Source organism: Stenella coeruleoalba (assembly GCF_951394435.1).
Source record: "Stenella coeruleoalba genome assembly, chromosome: 19".
Classification (NCBI taxonomy): domain Eukaryota; kingdom Metazoa; phylum Chordata; class Mammalia; order Artiodactyla; family Delphinidae; genus Stenella; species Stenella coeruleoalba.
Window position 1 is genome coordinate 1,897,504 of NC_137165.1, and position 26,267 is coordinate 1,923,770.

Below are 26,267 nucleotides of genomic sequence, written 5' to 3' on the forward strand. Positions count from 1 at the left end.
TTGTTGTTGTTTGTTTGTTTGTTTTTGCTGTACGCGGGCCTCCCACCGCTGTGGCCTCTCCCGTTGCGGAGCACAGGCTCCGGATGCGCAGGCTCAGCGGCCATGGCTCACGGGCCCAGCTGCTCCGCGGCATGTGGGATCTTCCCGGACCGGGGCATGAACCCGTGTCCCTCGCATTGGCAGGCGGACTCCCAACCACTGCGCCACCAGGGAAGCCCAAGTGAGGTGTTTTTTATATCTCTTTATTCTCTTCTAGACTAGGGCAGTTCCTTCACCTTTTCTTTTTTTTCCCCACAGCACTGACTTTTTGAAGAGTTTGTCTTGTGGAATTTCCCACTCTGGATTTGTCTAATTGTTTCCTTGTGGCTGATCACAAGTTTTTTGAGAGTAGGGATACTGGGCCTTATTTATCTTTACTTTCACAATGTTATTCTAACGTTTGTGCCTCATAGGTTCTTAATTGTTTCTGGTTGAATGAATGAGTCTATCATTTCCTGTAAGGATACGGGGCTCAGAGCAGCCCCAGCACTCGCTGTTTATGTATAGGAAGTGAGGAGGGGATATTTTCTTGTTTTAAGTGACAAGTGTGATTCCTTCTTAAGCATGTCGTATAACTTAACATGTTTAAAAGGTGTGATTAATCGAACTGTGTTCGTTATCCTTCATAGAACTGAAAACCTAGTGAGTGTTGAAACAGTTCCAGTTTCCATATTTTACAATATTGGGGAATGCTGCAGGGGTTTTTTTGTGCGTTTTTTAAAGTTATGTGCCTTGTTCACCCTTCTTCTCTTTTCCCCTTTTCCTGCCAGAAACAAGAGTACAAATTCAAGAGTCTGTGAGGGGGAAAGATGTTTTCATCATCCAAACTGTTTCAAAGTGAGTACCTTATCCAACAGAAATGTTGCTTTCTGGTCTCTGTTTGGGCATGAATGTTTAGAATAATGAGAATTGCCTAGACAGGGAGAATTACGATTGTTTTAAAATTACCATGATCTCACTCTGCTAATTTTTCTGACATAGCTGCTGACGTTTTTTGTGTTCTTTCAGTGTTCTCAAGGGTGGGAATAACCAAGTTTTGGGGTGGAGGCGCGTAACGATAAGAGAGCCCATTACGTTTGCTCTCAGTAGCCGGAATTTCATAAAATTTGTAGGGAAGCTCTTCTAGTTCCAAAAAAGAAAACAGGCGAGAGGAGAGGAATTTGCTTACTTGGGGTTCTTAAAGCTTTTCCTGCAGATAATTTAAACGTACTGTCCTGTTGCATAAATTAAAGGAGCTGAGAAGATAGACGGTGTGTTGAAGGCATGTGTGTTCCTGTCTCCTGTGACATTTGATAGCTGCGTGTTCTGGAAATTGTTGAGGTCACAAATGTGTACGCTGGGGATAGAAGATTCAGTGCAGCGAGGGTGTCTGCACCACTCTTCGATCAAATGCCACTCTGTCCACAGGTGTCCCTCAAGGCCTCTATAGATGAAATTTTTAACTCAGTACAATTTTTAATAATGTCTAGAAATCGGTTTGTGTAGTGCAACAGTTTTTAGCCTAGAGATTCCAAAAATTGCCGCAAGCTAAATTTGTGGTTACATGTAAAGCAAATACCAAAGAAAGTGAAGATGAGCCAAACTTTGGGAGAATTTAGACTTGGAACACATGACCTTTCACCTAAAGTTTGAACATCTCTGTCCTGGTCTTTGGTTCATGGGGATGAAATCTCAAAGCCACCTGACTCCTCTGGCAGGAGGAGCGAAGGTGCCCTGTCACTGCATCCCATCGTCCTGGAGCGCAAGTGTGCGGGCCTTTGCAGGGGGCCTTTGCGGCGGGGCCCTGGCTTCATGTCTTCCCTCCGCTTAGGACCCTCAGCAGGGCTGGGCTGTGGGGACGAGAGTTCGTGCTGCCCCTGCTGCCTCTCTCTTTCCCAGGCCAGACGCCAGGCTGGTAGAGCGCTCTCCATGCCCACGCCCTCATCAAGGAGGGGAAAGTGCAGAGCGCAGAACAGCTGACTTCCTTCTGGCTCCCGGGTGTTTGCAGTACTTTATACCTTCCATTTCTTTCCATTCATTCATTCATTCCTTCCTTTACATTTATTTTTGGACATTTCGATACTCTTTTCATTCTGCCCCTGCCTCTCGTCAGTTTCTTATTCCTCTAGCCAAAACCATTCCCTTGGCTTCCCTGGTGGCGCAGTGGTTGAGAGTCCACCTGCCGATGCAGGGGACATGGGTTCGTGCCCCGGTCCGGGAAGATCCCACATGCCGCGGAGCGGCTGGGCCCGTGAGCCATGGCCGCTAAGCCTGCGCGTCCGGAGCCTGTGCTCCGCAACGGGAGAGGCCACAACAGTGAGAGGCCCGCGTACCGCAAAAAAAAAAACCATTCCCTTAATTTTCTCTACATGCCTCATTTTGGAGTGCTCCAGACTGTGCCATAGGCTTGTCTTGTCCAGGTTGCAGAAAGCTTAGATATTGTGTTCTTTAAGAAACTGTTAACACTGAGATTTGGTGTCGTCAGATACACCTTGTACCTTGTCTTAGTGTAGACTGGTGGTAGGCACTAAAAGTATAAGAAAAATTTTAAATTAAGAAAATTCTGTTCACTAACTTAACTTTTCCTGTAATTCAGACAAGTTATTATTTGAATTTAGTGATGGAAAGCCTTGTACCAGTTCACAGAAAAATGGTGTTCCTGGGAGTATAGTTTGGGACCTTGGTGTAACTTTACATCTGCTGTTGGTTCCCCTACTCTTACCCCCGGCACAGAATGCTTTCTGAAAGGCGACTTTAACTCTTCCCATGTCAGGCTTGTTGTTTGGTATCAACAGAAAACCTACTCACGCAAATGTTCCGTGTTTCCCTCACTCTTGCATGCAGTCGCTCATTCACAGACATTTACTGAATGTCTGTTATGTGCCAGCCACTGTTACAGGTGTGTGAGATGCGCGAAGGATTAAAATAGTTCACAGATCCTTTGTCCTCATGGAGCCTGTGTTCTAGGACATGCAGGTAACATAATGAATAAGTAGACCAAACCAAAACAGCCTGGCAAGGAGTCGGACGTGACGATGGTAAAGGATGGAGAGAGGGCAGGCTGGGGAGGTGACATCTGACAAACACTGGAAGAAGGTGCCAGCTGGCGACGAGGGCACTCCAGGCAGGAGCAGGGAGCCCTGAGGCGAAGGCCCTCAGGTCGGCGTGAGGACTGGCATGAGGGGAGGGCACGGAGGAGGAGTGCAGGGCAGAGCTGGCGGGGGCCAGACCCTGAAGGGGCCTCGGGAGCTGTTGCAGGGCCTTGGCATCTGCGGGAAACCATCGCTGGCTCCTGAGCAGAGTGCATGATCTGCCTGTGACTTTAAGCTCCAGCTGGATGCTGTGCAGAGGGTGGGCTGCAGAGGGACTGCCGGGGGGGGGGGGGGCTGTCACTGGGGGGGGTCGAGGCTCAGCCCCAGGGCAGCAGTGGAGTGGTGGGTTGCTGTCACTGTGGACAGGAGAGCAGTTAAGGACGCCTCTGGGGGTTTTGTCCTGAGTAAACTGCAGGAGCAGTGTTGCCGTCAGCTGAGATGGCAGAGGTTTATGACGAGGCAGGCTTTGCCGGTCGAAGAGCAGTTCAGTTTGGGGTACGTTTTGAGATGTCTTAACAAGACTTTCTAGTGGAATTGTCAAGAAGCAGCTGAATTTGTTAGTCTGGACTTGAGAAGCCTGGGCTGGAGCTATAAATTTGAGTCCCCAGCATTTACAAAGCTCTGAAATTGGATGAGAAGCCCGAGCGAGGGATGAGGGAGGAGAGAGGAGAAGAGGACAAATGATCAGGTGTCAGGGCAGGAAGCTGGGGAGGAGAGCAAGCAGCAGAGGAAACGAAGCGGGGCGGGAGGGGAGCGGTGGGGGAGTGATGGAGTGTGTCAGGGCGAGGATGGAGAGAGGTGGAGTGAGAACCCAGCATTGGCCTTGGCCACGTGGAGATCATCTGTGACCTGGATCGGAGCGTGTGTGGGAGAGGATGAGAGAGATGAGTTGGAAGCAAGTGCGGACGACCGTCTTGAGATGTGCTGCCCAGGGGAGCCAAGAAATGGGGCAGTGGGGAAAGTGGCCTGAGCTGCTGTTAATGGGAGAAATGGCCCATCAGTATGAGCAGGGGAGAGTGACACAGTGATGGGGTGGCCGGGGGGATTGCTGGAGCCCTGCTTCAGTGGGCAGGGGGGATGGGATCCCTGCGTCACGGGAGGGCTGATTTTAGAGTGACTTTGGTGTGGAAAGTTCGTCTCTGGCTAATGGCTCGGGACAGGCAGACTTGGGGGCTGCACGCGCATGTGGCAGTGGGGGCCCTGGGCTCTTTTCTGACAGTGCTTTTCTCAGTGGAAGAGGAAGTAGGGTCATCGGCTGAGAGGCAGCATGGGGGCGGCTGATGGAGGCCCTAGAAGAGAGGGATGTGGTTTCTTTTTTGTGTCTAGAGCCTGTCTCGGTCGAGGCGGGCGTGACACATGGCTAACGCTTAGTTGGAACCAAGAGAGGTTATCGTGTATATGACGTTTCTCCTTGCTGGTTTCTGTCCTTGGGTTCCAGGGATGTGAACACCACCATCATGGAGCTCCTTATCATGGTGTACGCGTGTAAGACCTCCTGTGCCAAAAGCATCATCGGCGTGATCCCCTACTTTCCTTACAGCAAACAGTGCAAGATGAGAAAGAGAGGCTCCATTGTTTCTAAACTGCTAGCTTCCATGATGTGCAAAGCTGGTAAGAAAGGCAGATATTTGACGGTTTATTGGGGGTCTGGGAGTTTTATTTTTACCTGAGAAATTGTAAAGCATTGTCTTAACTAAATTAGAATGTTGAACAGAGTAGAAATAGTGGTACAGCTTTAAGATGGCTAATTTGTAATTAGAGAGAGTTCTCTCCTGTTCCCAACTCCCTAAACACAAAGCTGATGAGAACAACTTATTTTTTCCTAAATTCTTTGTTTAAAAAAATTAATATTGAAATGACAAGTTACAGTCATATTTTAGGTTGTTTTTAACGGGGAAGAAGGCATTTGGAATCAACAACTCTAATAACACGGCAACTATTTTTATTTTCGTCTCTTCCCTTTCCCAGTACACACTGGCATACTTTGCAGACCATACAAATTATTTCGTGTTGTGCATTTTTAGGTAACATCCTAAGTGTCTCCTCCTTGTTTCTAAATAATCTTCAGAGTTGTTACTCTGTGTGTGTGTGTGTGTGTGTGTGTGTGTGTGTGTGCGCGTGCACGGGTGTGCCTGTGTATGTGTGTATGATTATAGAAGGCACATGTCACAGAGCGTTTGCACAGAGAGAAAAGAATAAAAGTCCCCATATCACTACATTTTAACACAGACACTTACTGCAGAATAAGTTTTCTACTGTAGCATTTCAAAGAAGGCAAAACCAAAACAAAAAATGAATAAACCTGAGCCCCAGCAACCTGAAGAGCACACCCAGTTGAGACTCTGCTGGAGGGAGCAGGCCTGCCCTCCCCCCCTAGGCTTGCTCCTGGGGGGCCACCAGGCCTGCTTTCCTGTTCATTTGGGCAAGTTGTGCTTTAAAAAAATTTTCCAGTTGAATTATATGTATGTTTATATATATATATATATTTCCATTTCAAATATCCTTTAAGGAGCCAATGGGATGAAGATTCCTCATTTTTTCGAATTACAGACAGGCCTGTGCAGTTTGTCTTAATATATTAAGACAAATACTTGTCTTAATATGGCTTTGTCATGCCTATTGAAAAGACTTCGGGGAGATGAAATCCACTCTCACAGAATTATCAGACATTTCTTCATTGCTATGATCTTGGCTGTTTTAAGACTTTAAATTGATGTGAAAACCATGCATCTCTGTGTAAGAAAAGCCACCCAGTCTTTCCCTTCTGAGGGGGGAAACCCAGTTCCCCACCTCCTCTGAGTTTCCTTTACTCCTCGCAGGGAACACTTCACCTCTGTCACCAAATGTGTAGGCGTTTTCCCCACACCTTGCAATTCTCCAGGGCACCAGCTGGGTGTCGTACAGTTCCACTCTGACACTGTGTACCTGGAGATGGCGTCAGATCCCACGGGTTAAGGGCTCAGTCCCACGTGCCTGCTCCCCTGACCCCCCCAGACGCTCACTGCAAGTCCAGGTTGTCACCTGTGCTGACCAGTTGGCTATAAATCAGAGGTTCCCACGACCTCCTCTTGGGTTCGATTAATTTACTAGAACTCCTCACAGAACTCGGGAACACTGTTCTCTTACTGTTCACTGGTTTATTATAAAACGACATGATAAAGGATCCAGGTGGGCATCTGGGTGGAAGAGGTGCGTGGGGCAGGGTATGGGGAGGGGCTTATGCCCGTGTTCACCCGCCTGGAAGCTCCCTGAAGCCCGTGCTGTTGGGACTTCATGGAGGTGTCCTCACAAGGGCGTGCTCGTTCATTAGCTCCATTTCCAGCCCGTCCCCCATCTCGAGAGTGGGGGTGGGGAGCTTGAAAATCGTGGTGACCGGCCCCCATCCCGGAGCCCATCCTGGGTCGCCTCATTAGAACAAAAGATACTCTTGGTACTCTTATAACTAAGGAATTCATAAGGCTTTCAGGAGCTCTGTGTCAGAGCTGGGGTCAAAGACCAGATATTAGAATAAGAGATGCCCCTGGTGCTCTTAGCACTGAGGGAATGGCAAGGGTTTTAGGAGCTCTGTGCTGGGAACCGGGGGGCAGAGACCAATATTTATATTTTCTTTTATCTCATAATCTCATTGTACTAAAAAAAAATCTGAGAAATAAAGACACTGAGTTTTTGATGAGAGCAATTTTTAATAGTAATTTATTATATATGGTATCTTGTTTTATGTAGTACTTATTCATACAGTGCAACTGGTTATGAAATTATTTGTGTGTTTGTGTCTGCTTTATTTTCAAAGGTCTGACTCATCTTATTACTATGGATTTACACCAGAAGGAAATTCAGGGCTTCTTCAATATTCCTGTTGATAATTTAAGAGCATCTCCCTTCTTATTACAGTATATTCAAGAAGAGGTGAGCTAGCTCAAACTTTTTAACATTCTGTTTAAGGTTGAAAGATGCATTTCCATTTCCTTGGGCTGTCCATGAAGGATTAAAACTTGATGTATTCTGCTTAAAGTACTATTTACTTTATAAATGTAATTCAGTGTTTTTTTTTTTTTCAGTCTGAAATTCTTTTCCCATTTAGATTATTACAGAATACTGAGCAGAGTGCCCTGTGCTATACAGTAGGTCCTTGTTGGTTATCTATTTTAAATACAGTAGTGTGTATATGTCAATCCCAAGCTCCCAATTAAAGAATTTGAAAAAGAATAGATACCTGTATATGCATAACGGAATCACCCTGCTGTACACCTGAAACTAACACACCATTTTTTTTTTTAACATCTTTACTGTAGTATAATCGCTTTACAATGATGTGCTAGTTTCTGCCTTACAACAAAGCGAATCAGCTATACATATACATATGTTCCCATATCTCCTCCCTCTTGCGTCTCCCTTCCACCCTCCCTATCCCACCCCTCTAGGTGGTCACAAAGTACTGAATTCGGTGTATTTTTAAATTCTTAATCTGCAATTTATTTCTTTTGCTAAGCTGTTAAAATTGCTTTTTTTTCTTTTGCATCTCAGGTGCCTAGAGTCACCTAGTCGTGATTGTGACAAATATCTCACTGTCATCATTGGTCCATGGGTGGTCCTGGGCCTCTTTTATGTGTCCCTCTTCCTGCCTTATCTTCGTCCATGCACCTGTAGTCGTTGGCATCTGTGATCCTACCACCCAACAAGAAAACTAGCATCATCATAGTAACTTACGTCCACACATGTAGTCCTTTTGTGTCCCATCCCCCTGCCTCCTTCCACCCAAGGGAACCACTATCCTGAATCTTGTTTCATCTTCCTCTCAATTTCCTTGGTTAAATTTATTCCCAGGTGTTTTACTTTTTGGCTCTGTTGTAAATGGAGTTGTTCCTTTTGGTTTGTTCACTGCTGGTGAATAGAAATGAAACTGACTTTTGTGTGTTGATCCTGCACCTTTGCTGGACTCATGTATTAGCTCTAATAGTGTTTTGTGTTGTATGTGGATTCTCTAGGGTTTTCTACATGTAAGATCATATGGTCTGTGAATGGACACAGTTTGACCTCTTCCTTTCTAACTTGGGAACCTGTTTTTCTTGTCTGATAGTTGTGGCTAGAGCTTCCAGTACAGTGTTGAGTAGCAGTGTTGAATGTGGGCATCTGTGTCTTGTTCCTGATCCTAGGTGGAACGCTTTCAGCCTTTCACTGCCAAGTCTGATGTGAGCTGTAGGTTTTTCATTAATGCCTTTTATTATGTTGAGGAAGTGCCCTTGTATTCTATTCCTAGTTTTCTGTTTTTATCATGAAAGGGTGTTGGATTTATCAGATGCTTCTTCTGCATCATTTGAGATGGTCACGTGGATTCTTTTCCTTCATTTTATTTATTTATCTATTTTTTGCGGTACGCGGGCCCCTCACTGCTGTGGCCTCTCCCGTTGCGGAGCACAGGCTCCGGATGCACAGGCTCAGCGGCCATGGGTCACGGGCCTAGCCGCTCCGCGGCCTGTGGGATCTTCCAGGACCAGGGCACAAACCCATGTCCCCTGCGTCGGTAGGCAGACTCTCAACCACTGTGCCACCAGGGAAGCCCTCCTTCATTTTATTAATGTGATATATTACAGTGATTGATTCTTCTCATTTTGAATCACTCGTGTTCCTGGGGCAAATCAAACATATGTAATTTTAATATAGTTACATTTGTTATTCTTGGATGTAATAGCACTTTTGTGACTCATTATTTAAGAAGCCTTTTTAAATGTTAACTTATAATGCACTTAGCTATTTTGCTTTTTTAGGAACTCTTTTCCTCACGTGAATTGTCTCTTTAATAACTTTTCCAGAGAACGCTTTTAACAGTATTTAAAAGAGAGCAGGTTGTAGATTTCTGAGCAGTTTCTTTCTGTCAAGAGTACAGGCCTTCCCCATCCTCCAGTAACTAACGTAGGCCCTCAGTAGTGAAAATGGGTTGAAGTATTTTTGAAAGGGAACACTAGAAAATATTCTACTTGTTTTTTTAAAGTTATGCACAAGAAACATACAAACTCTAATACATTCAAAAAACAATATGAATGTAATTTACTTGAATATGATTCTCAGTTGAGAGAGAAAGGGTGCGAGAGCACAGCTCCTGTCCTCACAGGAGGAAAAGGGCCCGGGCAGAGGGAGGAGCGTGAGGGCAAGGCTGGGCTTCACACAGCATGGTCCCGGGAAGAGCCATCTCAGTGATGCCTCTAGTTTTGGAAGAAATAGAGCAGTCGGTGTACACTTTTTTTTTAAATTTATTTATGTTATCAATTTATTTTTTTGGCTGCGTTGGGTCTTCGTTGCCACGCACAGGCTTTCTCTAGTTGCGGCGAGAGGTCTTCATTGCGGTGCGTGGGCTTCTCATTGAGGTGGCTTCCCTTGTTGCAGAGTACGGGCTCTAGGTGCGTGGGCTTCAGTAGTTGCAGCACGTGGGCTTCAGTAGTTGCAGCACACAGGCTCAGTAGTTGTGGCTCGCTGGCTCTCAAGCACGGGCTCAGTAGTTGCGGCGCACGGGCTTAGTTGCTCCGCAGCATGTGGGATCTTCCCGGACCAGGGTTCGAACCCATGTCCCCTGCATTAGCAGGAGGATTCTTAACCACTGCACCACCAGGGAAGCCCTCGGTGTGCACTTTTATAGGCTAATGTTCATCTTTTGGTCTGGGGGATGTTTCCTCTCAAGACACCAGGAGTGCTGTGTGCTGACATCTAGAGACGTACATGGCAAGAGCGACTCTTGAGAGGCCCCTGTGGGCCTGGTGAGTCAAGGCCACAGCACCCTTGGCGCTGATCCAGAGGTCAGGGCAAGGTCATTGCCCTTCATGTAGGCGTCTGCCTTGGTGCAAGGCTGCCTGCCACTTGAAGAATCCCGTCTTAGGTTTCATTGTTGAAAAGAAGTCGGACCTGAACCCTCTTAAACTGCTCATGGTTCAGCAGATATGGGAAGTGGGGTCCTTGTTTCTGACGGTGAGCTAACAGTGGTAACCTCAAGTGTTTTAGTTTTAAATTCTCTGTTCTTCATTCATAGAGGTAAATTAAAACAGCCTATAGAAAATGAGACACTATATGGGAGCTCACTGTTTACTTTTTTATAGTATATGTACTTGCTTTATGCCTTTTGTTTTCATGCATTAGAGTTTCTCAGGCAGGGGGTAGATTCACCATATTTTACTGAATCTAAGTTGCCGTCAGTTAAGGTTTATGTTATTCATGTCATCAAGAAAGAAGGCAGCGCTGCCAGTCCTGCTGTGAGGCATTGCCTTCGTGTCACCTGGTGGCTCTATTCTGCAAGCTTTGACACTGATGTCATCCTATTTGACAGCTCACCCTCTGTTTTTCTTGGGTTGTCAAGGGAATTTGAGCACTTTCTGCCAAAAGTGGGCGTTCAGCTAATGGGTGCTCATTGCCTGGAAACTGTTCTCCAGCCTTGGCCGTGTTGCTGTGCATGCGTTAAGCATCCTTTTCAGATTTAGTCCTTCCACAGCTTCACCTCCTGGCAGGGAGTCTTCCTTTCGTAGGTCCCAGAAAGCATTTGATTGTTGCCTTGCAAGAAAATATGGAATTGTGGTCATTCCTCCAGTGATGACCCTTTGATTCATGAATATGAAATTTACATCGTGCTGCCCTCTTCCTGTGTCTTTCTGCGTGCATGGTAACTCGTCATTTTAATGCTGAATCATAGTGAGCTCTTTCTGGCGACATTTTATTTTATTTTATTTATTTATTTTTCCTGGCGACATTTTTTTGTTTGTTTGTTTGTTTGTTTTTGCTGTACGCGGGCCTCTCGCTGCTGTGGTCTCTCCCGCTGCGGAGCACAGGCTCCGGACGCGCAGGCTCAGCGGCCATGGCTCATGGGCCCAGCCGCTCCGCGGCATGTGGGATCTTCCCAGGCCGGGGCACGAACTCGTGTCCCCTGCATCGGCAGGCGGACTCTCAACCACTGCGCCACCAGGGAAGCCCTCTGGCGACATTTTAAATGGCAGTTAAGCCTGGCCCGGAGAGAACCAACAGTGCCTGTGATTCATGTGAATGGAGGACATAGGAACACCGTGGCCACCTTCATGCACGCGAAGGGGTGAAAGCACACAGTGCGGCTGCTGTTGGGCTGACAGCGGCTGTAAGGCAGCACTGAGTGTAAGACATCCAAGTTGTAGACATAATAAAATATAACCCAAAAGAGGTTTGGGTATTGATTCAGTATAGTGTTTGTTTTTAAAAAAAATGACTAAGTATTATAGTGATAGTACTAGTAATCATTGGTCTGCACCAGGGTTTTTTAAGGAAATTAGGAAGAGGGGAGGCTACCAAGTGTACTTTTGTGGTGTATCGAGAGATTCCATCCCATCAGTTTTTAAAATAGGAACTTATAAAGTGATCCTGTTTCTGATTCTTGAGTTGCTTTATTCCCCCCTGTGTTCTTCTTAGTGTCTTTATACCAGTTCACTCTCACTGTCAGAGAAATGAGATCTGGCAAGAAATGGAAAACCAGGGACACAGGCAGGGGTGTAGCAAAGGAGTGTGGGTGTCAGGCAATTTGATTCTCTGTGGTCCCACAGTGGCCCTGGTGATGTTTTCCCTTAATGGTTCCGGGGAAATTACTACAGGGTTTGGAAGTCAGACTTGCATGACATGTGGTGTGTTTTCCCCTCCACTTGATAAGATTAATAAGAATAATCTTCGAAAATGTGAAAAATGAAAACTTATGTTTACAGTGGCAGTTAGGGAAATTCTGACAGAAGTGATGAAACAAGCAGCTTCCCTGGACCACCAGCCTGGGCCCAGGCCCTCTGCAGGGCTCACCCTGGTTACCAGCCTGCGTAGTGTCCTGAATCCTCTCAGACCTTTGCCTCTGATTTACCTCCCATTTCTGTACACCTAGTTACAGAAATTGATTTGTGGGGGCTTTTTGAAAAAAAAAATACAAAAAACCACATTGATATATTGTTTGTGTTGTTCTGTAACTTTGTTTCCTTTCCTGTGCTGGTGTCTGGAGGTCTTTCCATGTTCAGCTATATAGGATTACTTCTTTCTTCATGATTGCTACATAGTACATCATCATCATTCTATGATGGTGTAAATGTTCTATCTGCTGTCAGAATGGCAGCCACACGTACCTGTTGAGTCCTTGAAATGTGCCTGCTGTGACTGGAGAATGGAATCCTTCATTTTATTTAAGTTTAATTAATTTAAATTTAAATAGCTACCTGTTGAGATGTTTAAAGCACAAGTTTAAATGAGCCGCAGTTTTTTCAACCATTTCCCTCTTGCTTGGATATTAGGTTGTTTTAATTTTTCACTCTTTTAAGTGAAATATTTTATTTTCAAAATATATTTAAGTCATGTTGCATTAAAAATTCTTGTACCTGCCCTTTTGAGTACTTACGCAAGTGTTTTTCTGAGCTATATTAGGAAGTGGAATTGCTTAATTGAAAAGTATCTACATTTTTCATATTTTAATAGATATTACAAAAATTGCAATTGTCTGAAGGGGCTGTATTCATTTACACTTGGACAGAATTCCCCATGTAAAACAGTGTTTTATCTTTTTGCTGTGGTTTTGAAATTTCAGCACAATGTGTCCAGGTGGATCTTTTTTCCATTCACCTCACTAGATGCTCAGTGGGTCCCTTTCATTCTCTATGAATTTTGTTTGCTATAGTTTGAGTATTTCATCCCTTCTATTTTTTCATTCCTTTCTTTGGGAACTGTTAGAAGTTGAAAATCTTGGATCTAGTCTGTATATTGTTTAACTTTTTAAATTTTTTTTCAAGTTTTGCATTCTTACATGCTGCCTGGTGGGAAAATTCCATGGCTTAATCTCACCCACGGTTTTTTTTTCAGCTGTGTCCCTCCTGCCCTTCAAGCCAGCTGAGTTTCTTATTTGCACCATAATAACTTCCACCGTCTAGATTTCTTTTTGGTTCATTTTCATAACAACTTGTTCTTTCTTTATGTGTATGATTTCCTGTTTTGACTCCTGAGGAGAAAATAGACCTGTTTTTATTAAAGAGTCCTTTCTTTTAAAGTTTCTTTTTCTTTGCTCTATTAACTGTTTCTTCATTTGTTATTTTTTCTCTTGGCTGGGTTTGGTGCTGTTTGGTGATGTTTGATGAGGCAAAGAAGTGCATAAAGCAGTTTAGAAAGACTTCCAGCAAAAATAAGGAAAACGCCTAAATGAAAATACTTTTTGCTACCTTACTCCCTGATAATGTTGGATAAGTTAGGCTTTTTATGTGTATAGATGGATCAGATGTAGAGATTTCTTATCCATATGGACATATCTATCATAGAGCCTTGTTCAAACTAATTGGTTTTTTTGTTTACTAAATATTGATTATTTTAGTGCTTCCCATGTACTAGGTATTGTACAAGGTGCTAGATGTTATTAAGTGCTTATATTAAAATTCATTGATCCAGCATAATTGTGAGAAATCAGTGGGGATATATTTGAATGAAATAATATAATTTAATGAAATGATTAGATTTTAAGAACATAATTTGAAAATATTGCCAAGATGAAATCAGAAACAACAAACTACTGCTCAGCTTAAAAGTAGTTCTGGGCTTCCCTGGTGGCGCAGTGGTTGGGAGTCCGCCTGCCGATGCAGGGGACACGGGTTCAAGCCCTGGGCCAGGAGGATCCCACATGCCGCGGAGCAGCTAAGCCCGCGCGCCACAACTACTGAAGCCCACGCGCCTAGAGCCCGTGCTCCACCACAAGAGAAGCCACCGCAATGAGAAGCCCGTGCACCGCGATGAAGACCCAAGACAGCCAAAAATTAAAAAAATAAATAAATTAAAAAAAAAAAAGAAAGTAGTTCTGTCAGGCTTCCCTGGTGGTGCAGTGGTTGAGAGTCCGCCTGCCGATGCAGGGGACGTGGGTTCGTGCCCTGGTCTGGGAAGATCCCACATGCCGCAGAGCGAATGGCCCCGTTAGCCATGGCCGCTGAGCCTGCGCGTCCGGAGCCTGTGCTCCGCAACGGGAGAGGCCACAACAGTGAGAGGCCCGCGTACCGCAAAAAAAAAAAAGTAGTTCTGTCTTCTAAACTCTCAGAAGTTGGTAATGGGTGTATCTTCAACTGTAATTATCCTGGTACAGATCACTTCAAATGTTTAAAGTAAAGAACTCCAAAGTAGACTGATATTTTGCTTATTTTCTTAAGGGCTCTTAATATCTTTATGAAGCAGTGCTAGGCGGGCTGATTCCTTTAACAAATTGGTTTCTTCATTATGCTGTGACAGAGACACATTAAGTAGTTATTTGTTTGGACCGCACTTATTTGGAATTCAACAGGTGCCTTGAATTCAGATTCGATGAATGTCATCCTTGCCCTGTGAAATTACATGTAACTGGGATTCATGAGAGTACTTCCTGTTGACTTCATAAAAACACCTTTGCTGCCACATAGATATGAGCTAATTACTGATTAACCCTACTTTTTTCTTAAAATAAGTCTATGAGAGTCATGCCTTGATAATAGTTTTTTTTATTCCTAGGTAGGCGTTTCTTCATCTTCTAAAGAGGAAATTTACTTTGAACTTTTTGTCTTTTTGGAAAACTTTGAAGTGACCAGATGACATTTTTGAGTCTGTTGGAATGTTCATTTTTATCAGTTACCGGGTACTGGTGTGAATAGCCTTGTGGAGACATGGCAGTAATCCCCACCCTCTCCTCTGTCACAGATCCCGGATTACAGAAATGCAGTGATCGTGGCCAAGTCTCCAGCCTCGGCTAAGAGGTAGGTGGGAGCTCCTCCGAGCCACACCCGGGGTCCCAGCCCCGTCGAATCCCAGGTGCTCTGGATTCGATCTCAGCGGTTCCCACTGTGTCTCTTATTTTTTATCCTGTGAACTGATAGTTTAATACTCCACGTGCTAAGTGATGATGATTTATTTTCCTCCCTTCTTTCCAGTCCCAGTCTGTGACTGCCATCACATTTCTTACCAGAAGCTGTCCAGGGCTGGGGAATCCCAGCCCAGTGCTTAGGCAGATCTGCCATTTCAAATACCAGTGAATGTATTTTGAGGCTGTTTACTGCCTTTTACTCAGAGAACTCAGTAATTTATTAACAGAATTGTATCCAGCCAAGAGGCTGGATTGGTATGTGTTAAAAGGTGACATTTTACAAAATTTACAAACACCACAAGGTGTGCAAATGGGGCAGTGCTGAGAGTTACATGTAACCTGGAGTAACTGATGAGTCAGGGATACAGAACCTAAAGTTGTGTTTGAATTGAGAAGGTTTCACACACAGACAGGCCTTGGAGATAGCGTGTTGGGTTCCACACCCCTGCCAAAGCCAATATCACAGTAAAGTGAGTCACATGGATTTTTGGTTTCCCACCACATATAAAAATTATGTTTACACTATACTGTAGTCTGTTAAGTGTGCAATAGCATTATGTATTAAAAAACATTGTACATACCTTAATTTAAAATACTTTATTGCTAAAAAATGCTAACCATCACCTGAGCCTTCAGTGAGTTGTAATCTTTTTGCATCAAAGATCAGTGATCACAGATCACCATAAAAAATATAATAATAATGAAAAAGTTTGAAATACTTTGAGAATTACCGAAACGTGACACAGAGACATGAAGTGAGCAGATGCTGTTGAAAAAATGGCGCCGATAGACTTGCTGGACGGAGGGCTGCCCCAGACCTTCAACTTGTAACAAGTGCAGTGTCTGCGAAGTGCAGTAAATCGAGGTCTGCCTGTACTAATGTTCCCTGGAGAAGCCGCTCCACTGGGGAGGGAAAGAACAAAATCAAACGTAGGAATGAAGGCTTTTTCTTAAAAATGCTCTTTTAAAATAGCTTCCCACAATCGAATACCTTTGCTCCCTGGATCATCGTTGAGCCCATGGAGCGAGGGAGCGGAGGTGCCTCCGTCCTGTGCCCACCGTTGTTAATGTGGAAGGAGGAAGGGCGGCTTGCACGCCGTAAGCCCTTGACTTCACAGGCGTTACGATAAGTGGTTTTCCATTACAAAGTAAGAATAGCAGTTACTGTATTAAATAAAGTTGGCATTTGTGATGAAGCCATGGAGTTGCCATGTTCGTGGGACCAGCCTCCCAGTCAGCCAGGGCTGCGCCCACACAGGCTTCCTTCGAGAAGCTCTGTCATGGAGCCTCATAGTGTCCGTTTGATTAAGTCATGAACACCGGGACTCATGCTGGAACATAAACATTTCAAACAGCCTTTCCAGAGATTTGTGCAAAGGCTGGATTAATGCTGATTTAGTAATTTCCTTTTCTCTGATACACGTGCTTTTTTAAATTAAGTTGAAAATTACATAACATACATTTAACTTCTTTAAAGTGTGTAATTCACTGGCAGGTAGTGCGTTCACAGTGTTGTACAGCCACCACTTCTCTCTGGTTTCAGAACTTGCTCTCATCCCAGAAGACCACCCCGAACTCACTGAGTGACCAGTCTCAGGTCCCTTCTCCCGCATTCCCTTGCAGCTGCTGATCTGCGTACTGTCTGTGTAGATTTACCTATTCTAGATATTTCATGTAAATGGAATCATATAATATGTGGCCTTTTGTGTCTGGTTTCTTTCACTGAGCATAATGTTTTCGGGTTCATCTACATTGTAGCATATATCAGTAATTCATTCCTTTTTATGGCTGAATACTATTCCATTGTAGGGATGTACTACACTTTGTTTATCCGTTCATCTGTTGATGGGCATTTGGGTTGTTCCCACCTTTTGGCTGTGAGCAATAGCAGTGCTGTGAACATTTGTGTACAAGTGTTTGTGTTGGCATGTTTTCATTTCTCGTGGGTATATATCTAGGATTGAAATTGCTGGGTCATATAGTAATTGTATGTTTCCATTTTTGAGGCACCACTAAACTTAACATACCCCAAACTGAACTGCTCTTTGCCCCCAAAAGCCTGTGGGGTTTGGCTGGAGTAGCGCAGTTTTTGTCTTAAAGTTTCCTGGCTTGTGAGGCTGCCCCTTGCTTGGTCTGGCTTTTGTTTGGGCACAGCTGTGAGCCTGGGGTAATGAGGCAGAAAGACAGATGGGAGGACCCACCACTGCGTGTTCCCTCTCACAGGTGAGGAGACACATCAGGGAGGTGAGGAAACGGATCCAAGGTGATTCTGCTGTGTTGTTTACAGGAAGGTAGCAGCACAACTAATGACTTCTTTTTTTTTAATTTATTTTTTATTTTTATTTTTGGCTGCGTTGAGTCTTTGTTGCTGTGCGCAGACTTTCTCTGGTTGCGGCGAGCGGGGGCTACTCTTTGTTACAGTGCGCGGGCTTCTCATTGCAGTGGCTTCTCTTGTGGCGGAGCGCAGTCTCTAGGCGCGAGGGCTCAGTAGTTGTGGCTCACGGGCTCTAGAGCGCAGGCTCAGTAGCTGTGGTGTACAGGCTTAGTTGCTCCGCAGAATGTGGGATCTTCCCAGACCAGGGCTTGAACCCGTGTCCCCTGCACTGGCAGGCAGATTCTTAACCACTGCGCCACCAGGGAAGTCCCAGCTAATGACTTCTTAGAGTGTCTTCCCCACCAGTGATTCTGGGATTTGGGCGTGGGCCGAATAGGCTTGAGGTTGGCTTGCCCATTCAGTCCGTCTCACTCGGTATGTGTGTGCTGTGCCAGCCGTTTTCTAAGGGGGGAGCAGTACAACCCGCTTCTCCCCTCTGGGGCTCGCAGATCACCCCATGTGCTGTTTGGCCAGTAGGTTGGGATGAAGGATCGAGCCTCTTTTTCCCGCCTTCTGTAATGGAGTCCACATAGGTTACACTGCATTCAATAAATGTTTTAGGACGGAGATGGTTGCTCCAAAGGGGATGAGGGTATAAAATAGTGTAGTTATGGCTTTTGCACGCCGCATCGAAGGTGTGCTGAGCGCTCTTGGTCGGTAGCACCTGCCGTGGCATCTCCCACAGCGCTGTGCTGTGATTTCCTCTCATTTTGACGTCCTGATTTGCATACTCATCCAGAGTTAGGGCTTGAGATGGCATTTCCAGCTCAGCAACACGCTGGTTTTGATCTGATTGTTTCCGGCTTCCTTCTCCAAGTCTTTTATTTGGCGCCTCACCTTAGAAAACTGTTACAGTTCATTTAAGAGACACCCTAAGGCAGCAGGAAAATAGTTAAACTAGGAGTCAAGAGACGCCGGCTTCCAGCTGGTGCCTACCCAGTCTTTGTGAGAGAGCTGAGAACCACCGTCCAGGCTCTCTGCAGGCCTCCATTTCCTCGTCGGCAGAGTGGGGGGTGACGCCTGCACTGCTTATCTTACAGAGTGGCGTGCGCCGAAGAAGGCGGGAGAGACTTCACAGATTGAGCAGCACGGTGAGCCCTGCAGTTCTGCAGATGTCGGTGGAGTTGAGGGCAGAGCTGTGGTTGTGCAGCCCTTTGGCAATGAGCCGTTGTCTTGAGTAAAAGAGGTCATCTGAGAACATAACGTTGCTTTAACAAACAGAACTTGCTTTACTGAGCAAGTTGTTTGGAATTGTTTTCCTAGAATAATTGAGGGAATAGAAAAAAAAAGTCTGAGATCCTGTGTTTTGTTCTGACCCATGATGTACATTTACCCTCATCATAGTACAATCAGAAGCGAGACTGAGTTGCTTTGGAATTCCTCTGTGACCGTCAGTGTCTAAAGCAGTATGACCTACCGGAACCATCCTGATTCCTTTTTTGGAATCAGGTGGGAACCCAAGTTACGTTACTGTTCTATGAAGTATCAGAAACTAACATCATTGTGCAGGTAATGCTTTTATTTATCTTGAAAGTATTGTGGTTTATAGTTAGTAGTGTTATAGTAGGTTAGTAGTGTTGAAACAGCATTATTCTAGGAATTGGCAAACCTCTACGAATTCCTGATGGGAAAAGACTTCCTTAGAGGATAACTGAGAGCTCAGGACTTTTGACAGTAATCTTGTTTGTGAAGCCAATCTTGGATTTGAAGGAGCACTTAATCTCTGTGGTGCTGTGAGGTTAGCGTGGGGCAGAAGCCAGTGAAGGCTCTGCCGTGGTCTTTGTCTGAACATATCTTTTTCTGAGGACTTCTTTAAAAACTGTTTTGAATTTTTTTAAAGGGTGAATTTAAAGTTATGCAAATACTACATCTTAACTCTTAGGATCTTTAGCAATTTTTATTAAAAATATTCTCCCCCTGAGGCTCTCCCTCTTTTCCTTAAGTAAAAATATTCACACACACACACAAAGATACACTTTTCTGGATCAGGTTATGCAGTACAGCTCTGCTCCTGTGAAGTCTGTTGTCTTTTCTTTGGAAATATAAGTTAGATTCATTGTAGGAAGGGCCAGACCAGTAGACGTTTCTTTATGTGCATTTGAGATTTTCTCAAAACCACAGAAGACTTAACTGCATGTGCTGTGTAATGACATCTTCTACTGAGGGAGGAAAGTGTAACTTCGTAAGAAAGTAATTTGCAATGGATGTAGCATCCATTTAAATTTCTTGAACTGATTGCAAGCACTGTGACAAAACTCTCCTTGGTCGTGGAGTGCAGACGGGAAACCTGGCACAGGGGAGATTCTGTTCCACCAGGGAGCACAGTCGTGCCTTTAAGTGCCTCCCTGTGGCATTGCAGTGCCTTGGCTGTGTCTAGTGCAGGTAGTCCTGATGATGGGGTTCTGTTAAATCCCTAATTTATGACCACAGCCCTTGTTTTTGTTCCTTTTTAGCTGTTCTTGTGGGCTGTAAGGAACTTGTTCTGAATTTTTGATGTTTGAAAACCAAGGTTGGGAGAACTTGTTGGATCTTCAAGCACTTGAGCATTTTTTTGTGCACTAGGTGCTGAAGATGGAAAAATGAGTAAGACCTCAATGGTGAATTCTACCAAACATTTAAGGGGGAAATAATGCTAACTGTACATAAACTCTTCCAGAAAGTTGAAGAACTAGTACTTCCCAGCTCACTTTATGAGGCATTCATTACCCTGATAGCAAAGCCAGACACAGACATTACAAGAAAAGAAAAACAGATCAATATTCCTCATGAACCTAGGTATAAAAATTCTAGGGCTTCCCTGGTGGCACAGTGGTTGAGAGTCTGCCTGCCGATGCAGGGGACACGGGTTCGTGCCCCGATCTGGGAAGATCCCACATGCCGCGGAGCGGCTGGGCCCGTGAGCCATGGCCGCTGAGCCTGCGCGTCCGGAGCCTGTGCTCCGCAACGGGAGAGGCCACAACAGTGAGAGGTCCGCGTACAGCAAAAAAAAAAAAAACCCAAATAACATCAAACTAAGTGAAACACTTAGGGATAAACCTAAGGTGTTCAAGACTTGCGCACTGAAAAATATAAAACATTGCCTAGAGAAATTAAAGACCTAAATGAATGGAGAAATATACTGTGTCTGTGGCTTGAAAGACTCAATATTGTTAAGATAGCGTATCTCCTCCCTACATTGGTCTGTAGAATTGACACCATCCCAATCAAAATGTCAGCAGGCCTTTTTTTAATAGAATTTGACAAGCTGATTCCAAAATTCATATGGACATGCAACGAAACTAGAATAATGCCCCCCCCCGAAGAAAAAAAAAAAAACTTTGAAAAAGGAGAACAAAGTTTGGAGATCTAACACTACCTGAATTCAAGACCTATTATAAAGCTAAAGCAATCGTGATTGTGTGGTATTGGAATAAAGATAAAAAATAGGTCAGTGGAACAGAATAGAGTCCAAAAATAGACCCACAGGTATCTGGAAGACTGATTTTCAGCAGATGTGCATAGGCAATTTAATGGGGAAAGGCTAGTCTTTTTAACAAATGAAAAATGTTGGAATAATCAGATGTTTGTGTGCAAAATAATGAATTTTGAGCCATATCTCACATCATTTTTAAAAATCAACTTCAAATGAATCATATACCTAAATGTAAAGCCTGAAAGTATAAAACTTCTAGAGGAAAACAGAGGAAAAAAAGTCTTTGTGACCTTGGTTTAGGTAAAGATTTCTTAAATATGACACTAAAAGCCCAACTGATAGGAAAAAATTGTTAAATTGGATGTCATGAAAATTAAAACTGCTCTTCAGAAGACATCATTAAGAGAATAACAGGCGAAAGCTCAGATCGGGGGAGAACATTTGTGAAGCATACGTCTGATGAAGGACGTAAATTCAGAATATATAAAGAATTCTCCAGACTTACTAAGAGAACTAACAACCCAACTAAAAAATTGGCAAAAGAGAAACAGACCCTTTACCAAAGCATATATATAGGTGGCAGATAAGCGCCATTTGTCATGAGGGTTCAATGCAAACTGAAACCACAGCGACCCACGGCATACCGCTGGGATGGGTACATTGAAAGGGCTGACAGCGGCCCGTGCTGGCGAGGGCGTGGAAAAGCCGAGTGCTCACACACGGCTTGTGGGCGTGTGACAGCCACTTGGGGAAACGGTAATGTGTGATCCAGTCACACCAAGGGAAAAGGAAACATGAGTCCAGATGGATTTGTACGTGAGTGTTCGCACGGTTTTGTAACAACTCATGACTGGACACAACTCAGAAGTCTATCCAGGAATTTCCCTGGTGACGCAGTGGTTAAGAATACGCCTGCCAATGCAGGGGACACAGATTCGAGCCCCGGTCAGGGAACTAAGATCCCACATGCCGTGGGGCAACTAAGCCCATGTGCTACAACTGCTGAGCTCAATGAGAGAGCCCACGTGCTGCAAACTACAGAGCTCACGCCCTCTGGAGCCCGTGCACCACAACTAGAGAAAGAAAACCCACACGCCACTACTAGAGAGAAGCCCATGCCCTGCAAAGAAAGATCTCACGTGCCTCAGTGAAGATCCCGCATTCTGCAACTAAGACCCGATGCAGCCAAAAAATAAATGAAATAAATAAGTAAACAATAAATCTTTAAAAAAAAAAAAGTCCATCCACAAGTAAATGGACAAATAGTGATAGACCCACACCATGGACTGTTACTCAGCGATGTAAGGGATGCTCTCTTGATGAATGTGGGTGAATCTCCAAACTGTTACGCCGAGTGAACAAAGTAAGACAAAATTAAGGACTACAGACTCCGATTCCACTTACGACATTCTAGAAAACGTAAAATCATGGTGATAGAAAGCAGCTCACTGGTAGCTAATGCTGGAAGGAGAAATTGCAGAGGGGCACAGGTGACGTTTGGCGGGGTAGATACTTTCAGTGACTTGGTTGTGCTGACAGTTGTACGGATATAGAAATACATCTGAGCTTATGAAGTCATGTGGTTTAGGTGTGTACAGTGTCTCGTATCTCAGTTACACGACAAAACCTTGATGCTTCATACTCTGTTGAGTAGTTAGTGCACTTTGTATCGTGTGGTTGGTTCTCACTGTTAACTAGGTAGATAGGTAGAGTTAATTACCAATTCCAAGTGAGGAAACGGAGGCTTAGAGGAGGTGAACCAACTTATAACTTACACGGGCTCGCTCGCTGGCCGAGTGCACACTAGGCCCAGCTGCCAGGGGGATGTGTGGTCATGTGGGGTCTCCACACTTTGTCTTGGATCCTGAGAGTCTAAGATTATTAATTCTCCTTTCTCATTAACCCTTTTGGAAACTACCTTTTTAAAGTTCCCATGATGTTTCTCCATAGATGTTATCAGAAACCAGCTTTGCGTGATTGTGAACGGGTCTCCTGCTCTCCTCCAGGGCACAGTCTTTTGCTGAGCGCCTGCGACTGGGCATCGCGGTGATTCACGGAGAAGCGCAGGACGCCGAGTCCGACCTGGTGGACGGGCGGCATTCCCCGCCCATGGTCAGGAGCGCCGCCGCCATCCACCCCAGCCTCGAGATCCCCAGTAAGTGTGCTGCCCCCGGGTCGCTTTCCTCTTTGATTTTAAGGCTGACTTAATTTTTTTTTCGAATGTGAAGTGCTACTTCTCTTTTTGTTTTTTAAATTGGCCAAAACTGATACCTTTCGTGGCCTGGCTGTGGCAAGTGCACTCTGGTGGCCTCTTAGAAGCAGTCTGTCTGGTCATACCAAGACCTGTGCACATGCTCAGTTTAGACGCATCTGTGGCACGTCAGGGATTTCACTTGTTCATTCACTAACATGTCCTAGAGTAAAGTAAAGTTTAACACAAGCAGAAAGCTTTTGGTGCACAAGTTATTCACTGTAGTGTTATTTCTAACGCAAAATATTGGAAAAGTCTGAATGGTTCACTGGAGGGCGGGGCTTGGTGAAGAATGTCGTATCAGCACAATTCATTATGCAGCCCTTTGAAATAATTAAGACTCTGGAAACGAGAAAAATATATGGAATGTATGTGAATAAGGCAGAATACAGAGTGTCGGCCTGTCTTTTGCCAGGGCGAGGAGGGAATATGAAGGATGAACGTGGTTGTGACTGGGTGGTAGAGTTATGCATGAATTTGTTTTTGTTTTTAAGAAACTTCCCTCAAGCTTTAATAACATCTTTTCAGTTAAAAAAAAATACTGCTTTTGTTTGAGTCTGCTGGGGAGAAAAGACTTTTCCTCTACCCTCTGTAGCTTCAGTGCTCAGGAGGTTGCAAATAAAACTGACAGAAGACAGATCAAGAAGAGAAAAGATAAGATTTTAAGAGGAGGTTGCAATTCGGGGCTTGTATATGGTCTTCATAGGGGAAGGGGAGCGGAGGAAGGGCGCTGATGGGAGGGCCAGTGGCTCGTAGGGAGGATGGATGGGAGACAGGACGGTGTGTGACAGTGTCTGTGTAGGAGTGGTGCCGACTTCTGGTCTGGGTGATGAGAGCCAGTCTTCCTGCGGTTGTTGCTGGGAGGGGGTTTAGGACAACTGAGTTCTTTTGAGTTCCTTTGGGGAGCTCTGCTTTTAGACAGATAAGGGACTTCAGGAATTCAAATGCCTTCAGCTTAAAATACTTTTCATGCCGCTGTGGTGTACTCTGGACCCCTTCGGGTTCTCACGTTGCCTAGGAGTTGCTCGTTTATAAACAAAAAACCTCAGAGAAGGAGATACGGTCCTGGGATGGCCATGAAGGAGCGAGACTCAGCTGGGCCTTGTGGATCCCGGTTAGCTGAGGTGGACGTTGAAGGCATTCAGGCATGGGTTCAACTGGGGACAGGATGGCAGGGGCAGGGGCTGGGCTTTGTGTGTGGCCGTGGGTGGCCAGGAAGGACGCCACCCTGACCACCGAAGCTCCCTGGAGGGAAGACATGGGGAAAAGGTGGCAGCAGAACGCTCCCGAGGGCAGTGAGTCCCTCGCGTTGTTTTTGCTCTTTGGGGTCCTTTGCACTTTAGGGTCAGTTTATTTCTGCAAAAAAAGAGGCTGGGATTCTGACGGGGTGCATTGAGTCTCTAGATCACTCGGGGAGCATTGCCATCTTAACGGTACTAAGTCTTCCTGTCCGATCTGGATGCCTTTTATTTCTTTTTCTTGCCTGACTGCCCTGGCTAGCACGTGCGGTGCTCTGTTGAATAGCAGTGGTGAAAGTGGGCATCCTTGTCCTGTCCCTGATCTTAGGGGAAAGGTCTTTCATCCCATATGACGTTAGCAGTGATTTTTCCGTAGTTGCCCTTTATCGGGTGGGGGAAACTCCCTTCTGTTGCTGGTCTCTTGGGCCTCTGTCATGAGACAGTGACTTGCTAAGGCCTCGGCTGGGCTCTTAACCGAGAAACGTGTGCGTGTTTTGTCCTGGGCAGTGCTCATCCCCAAGGAGAAGCCCCCGATCACAGTGGTCGGTGACGTGGGAGGAAGGACCGCCGTCATTGTGGTACGCAGGCCTCTCTTCCTGTCACTCTGTCGCGCTTGCCGCTGGTGCTTTGCTGGCTGGCTTGCCAGTCGTGCTGGGGACGGTGCCAGGTAGGTCTCACGGGCGCCTTGTGCCGAATGTCTGCTTTGGTCCAAAAACTGAGACTCGCCAGGTGACCCACAGCTTCTGTCCGGCTTGCCTACAAATCCGAGGCTCCCAGGACCCCCCTGGACTGGAGCATTTGCTAGAGCAGCTCACAGAACTCAGAGAGACACTTAGGTTCACCAGGTCATTAAAGGATGTGATAAAGGACACAGATGAGCAGCCAGATGGGGAGAGAGAGGCACGGGGCAGGGCTGGGGAGGGTCCCCGTGGAGTTGGGGTGCATCACCCACTCGGTGTGGAATGTTCACCCACCTGGTTCGCTCCCCGAACCCCGTGCTGCTGGGATGTTATGGGGGCTTCTTCCTGGAGGCCTGATGGATCATTAACCCCATTTCCAGCCCCCTCCCCTCTGTGGAGCAGTTGGGGCCGGCCGTGCGGGTGCTGCAAATTCCAAGCTTCCCTGGTCTTTCTGGTGGCCAGTGCCCATCCAGGAGCTCGCCCGGAGTCATCTCATCAGGACAAGAGGTTCCTCTAGTGCTCTTACCGCTAAAACATGTAAAACGGGCTTTAGAAGAGACCAATGTATATATTTTCTATTATCTCATACGGGGAGTCTGCGAGATTAGAAACCACTGGACTGAGTATTTTGTTAAAATAATAATTATTATTATTTTTCCCATTATAAAAATATATGGAAAAAACACATTTCCCATCCACCCAGTGCAGAAAATTTAGAAAATAAGGAAAAGTAGCAAGAAAAGAGGAAAGAACCACCTAGAGTCAAAAGCATCTTCTAACAGGTGCTTTACTATGCATTAAAAAGGTCTAGGGTGAGTATTTCTGGCGCACCTGCCTGGTGGGGTGTCGCTCTAGACGGTAGGGATAGAGAACTATAGGCCCAGGGCGCCTGTGCTGCACTGTGGGAGGCCCGGAGGGAATGCAGCGGGAGCCCGGTGACCTCGCTGTCTGGACACGTCAACGTGGACAGCAGGTGTGTCACAGTAGAATTAGTCCAGCCTTTTTCCCCGTGGTCTAGACCCACCTTTACAAAAGTGTTCATGTCTTTTGCTGAATCTGTAATGCCAGGACGACATTATTGATGATGTGGACAGCTTCCTCGCTGCAGCAGAGACCCTGAAGGAAAGGGGTGCGTATAAGATCTTCGTGATGGCGACTCACGGCTTGTTATCCTCCGACGCCCCTCGACTGATCGAGGAATCTGCCATCGATGAGGTAACAGAGCCGGGCTGAGTGTGGGCACAGCTGCCTGGTGCCCGTGCCCATCCCGACCTGTGGTCACGGGAGCAGGTGGAGAGTGAGCTGCTCTGTAGTTCAGAGTGGTAGTTCTGTTTGCGTGTCACTGCCTGCAGCCTCTGTGTTCTGC

General features: G+C 45.5%; 1 protein-coding gene across 7 annotated transcripts in view; it reads left to right on the plus strand.

Annotated features, from left to right (window-relative positions):
• PRPSAP2 (phosphoribosyl pyrophosphate synthetase associated protein 2) overlaps positions 1-26,267 on the plus strand; it is a 41,476-nt gene that overhangs the window by 8,326 nt on the left and 6,883 nt on the right. For 4 of the 7 annotated variants that reach the window (XR_013824966.1, XM_079903734.1, XM_079903732.1 and 1 more), the window contains exons 5-11: positions 810-876; positions 4,549-4,721; positions 6,901-7,016; positions 14,784-14,839; positions 22,739-22,887; positions 24,729-24,799; positions 25,970-26,116. Coding sequence is in view for 5 of the 7 variants with exons in the window: in XM_079903734.1 (XP_079759860.1) it covers positions 810-876; positions 4,549-4,721; positions 6,901-7,016; positions 14,784-14,839; positions 22,739-22,887; positions 24,729-24,799; positions 25,970-26,116 (779 nt within the window). In the remaining 2 variants the exon portion in view is untranslated. Of the gene's footprint in view, positions 1-809; positions 877-4,548; positions 4,722-6,900; positions 7,017-14,783; positions 14,840-22,738; positions 22,888-24,728; positions 24,889-25,969; positions 26,117-26,267 lie in introns of all 7 variants that reach the window. The other 3 variants (XR_013824967.1, XM_079903736.1, XM_079903735.1) reach the window with 3 other exon arrangements.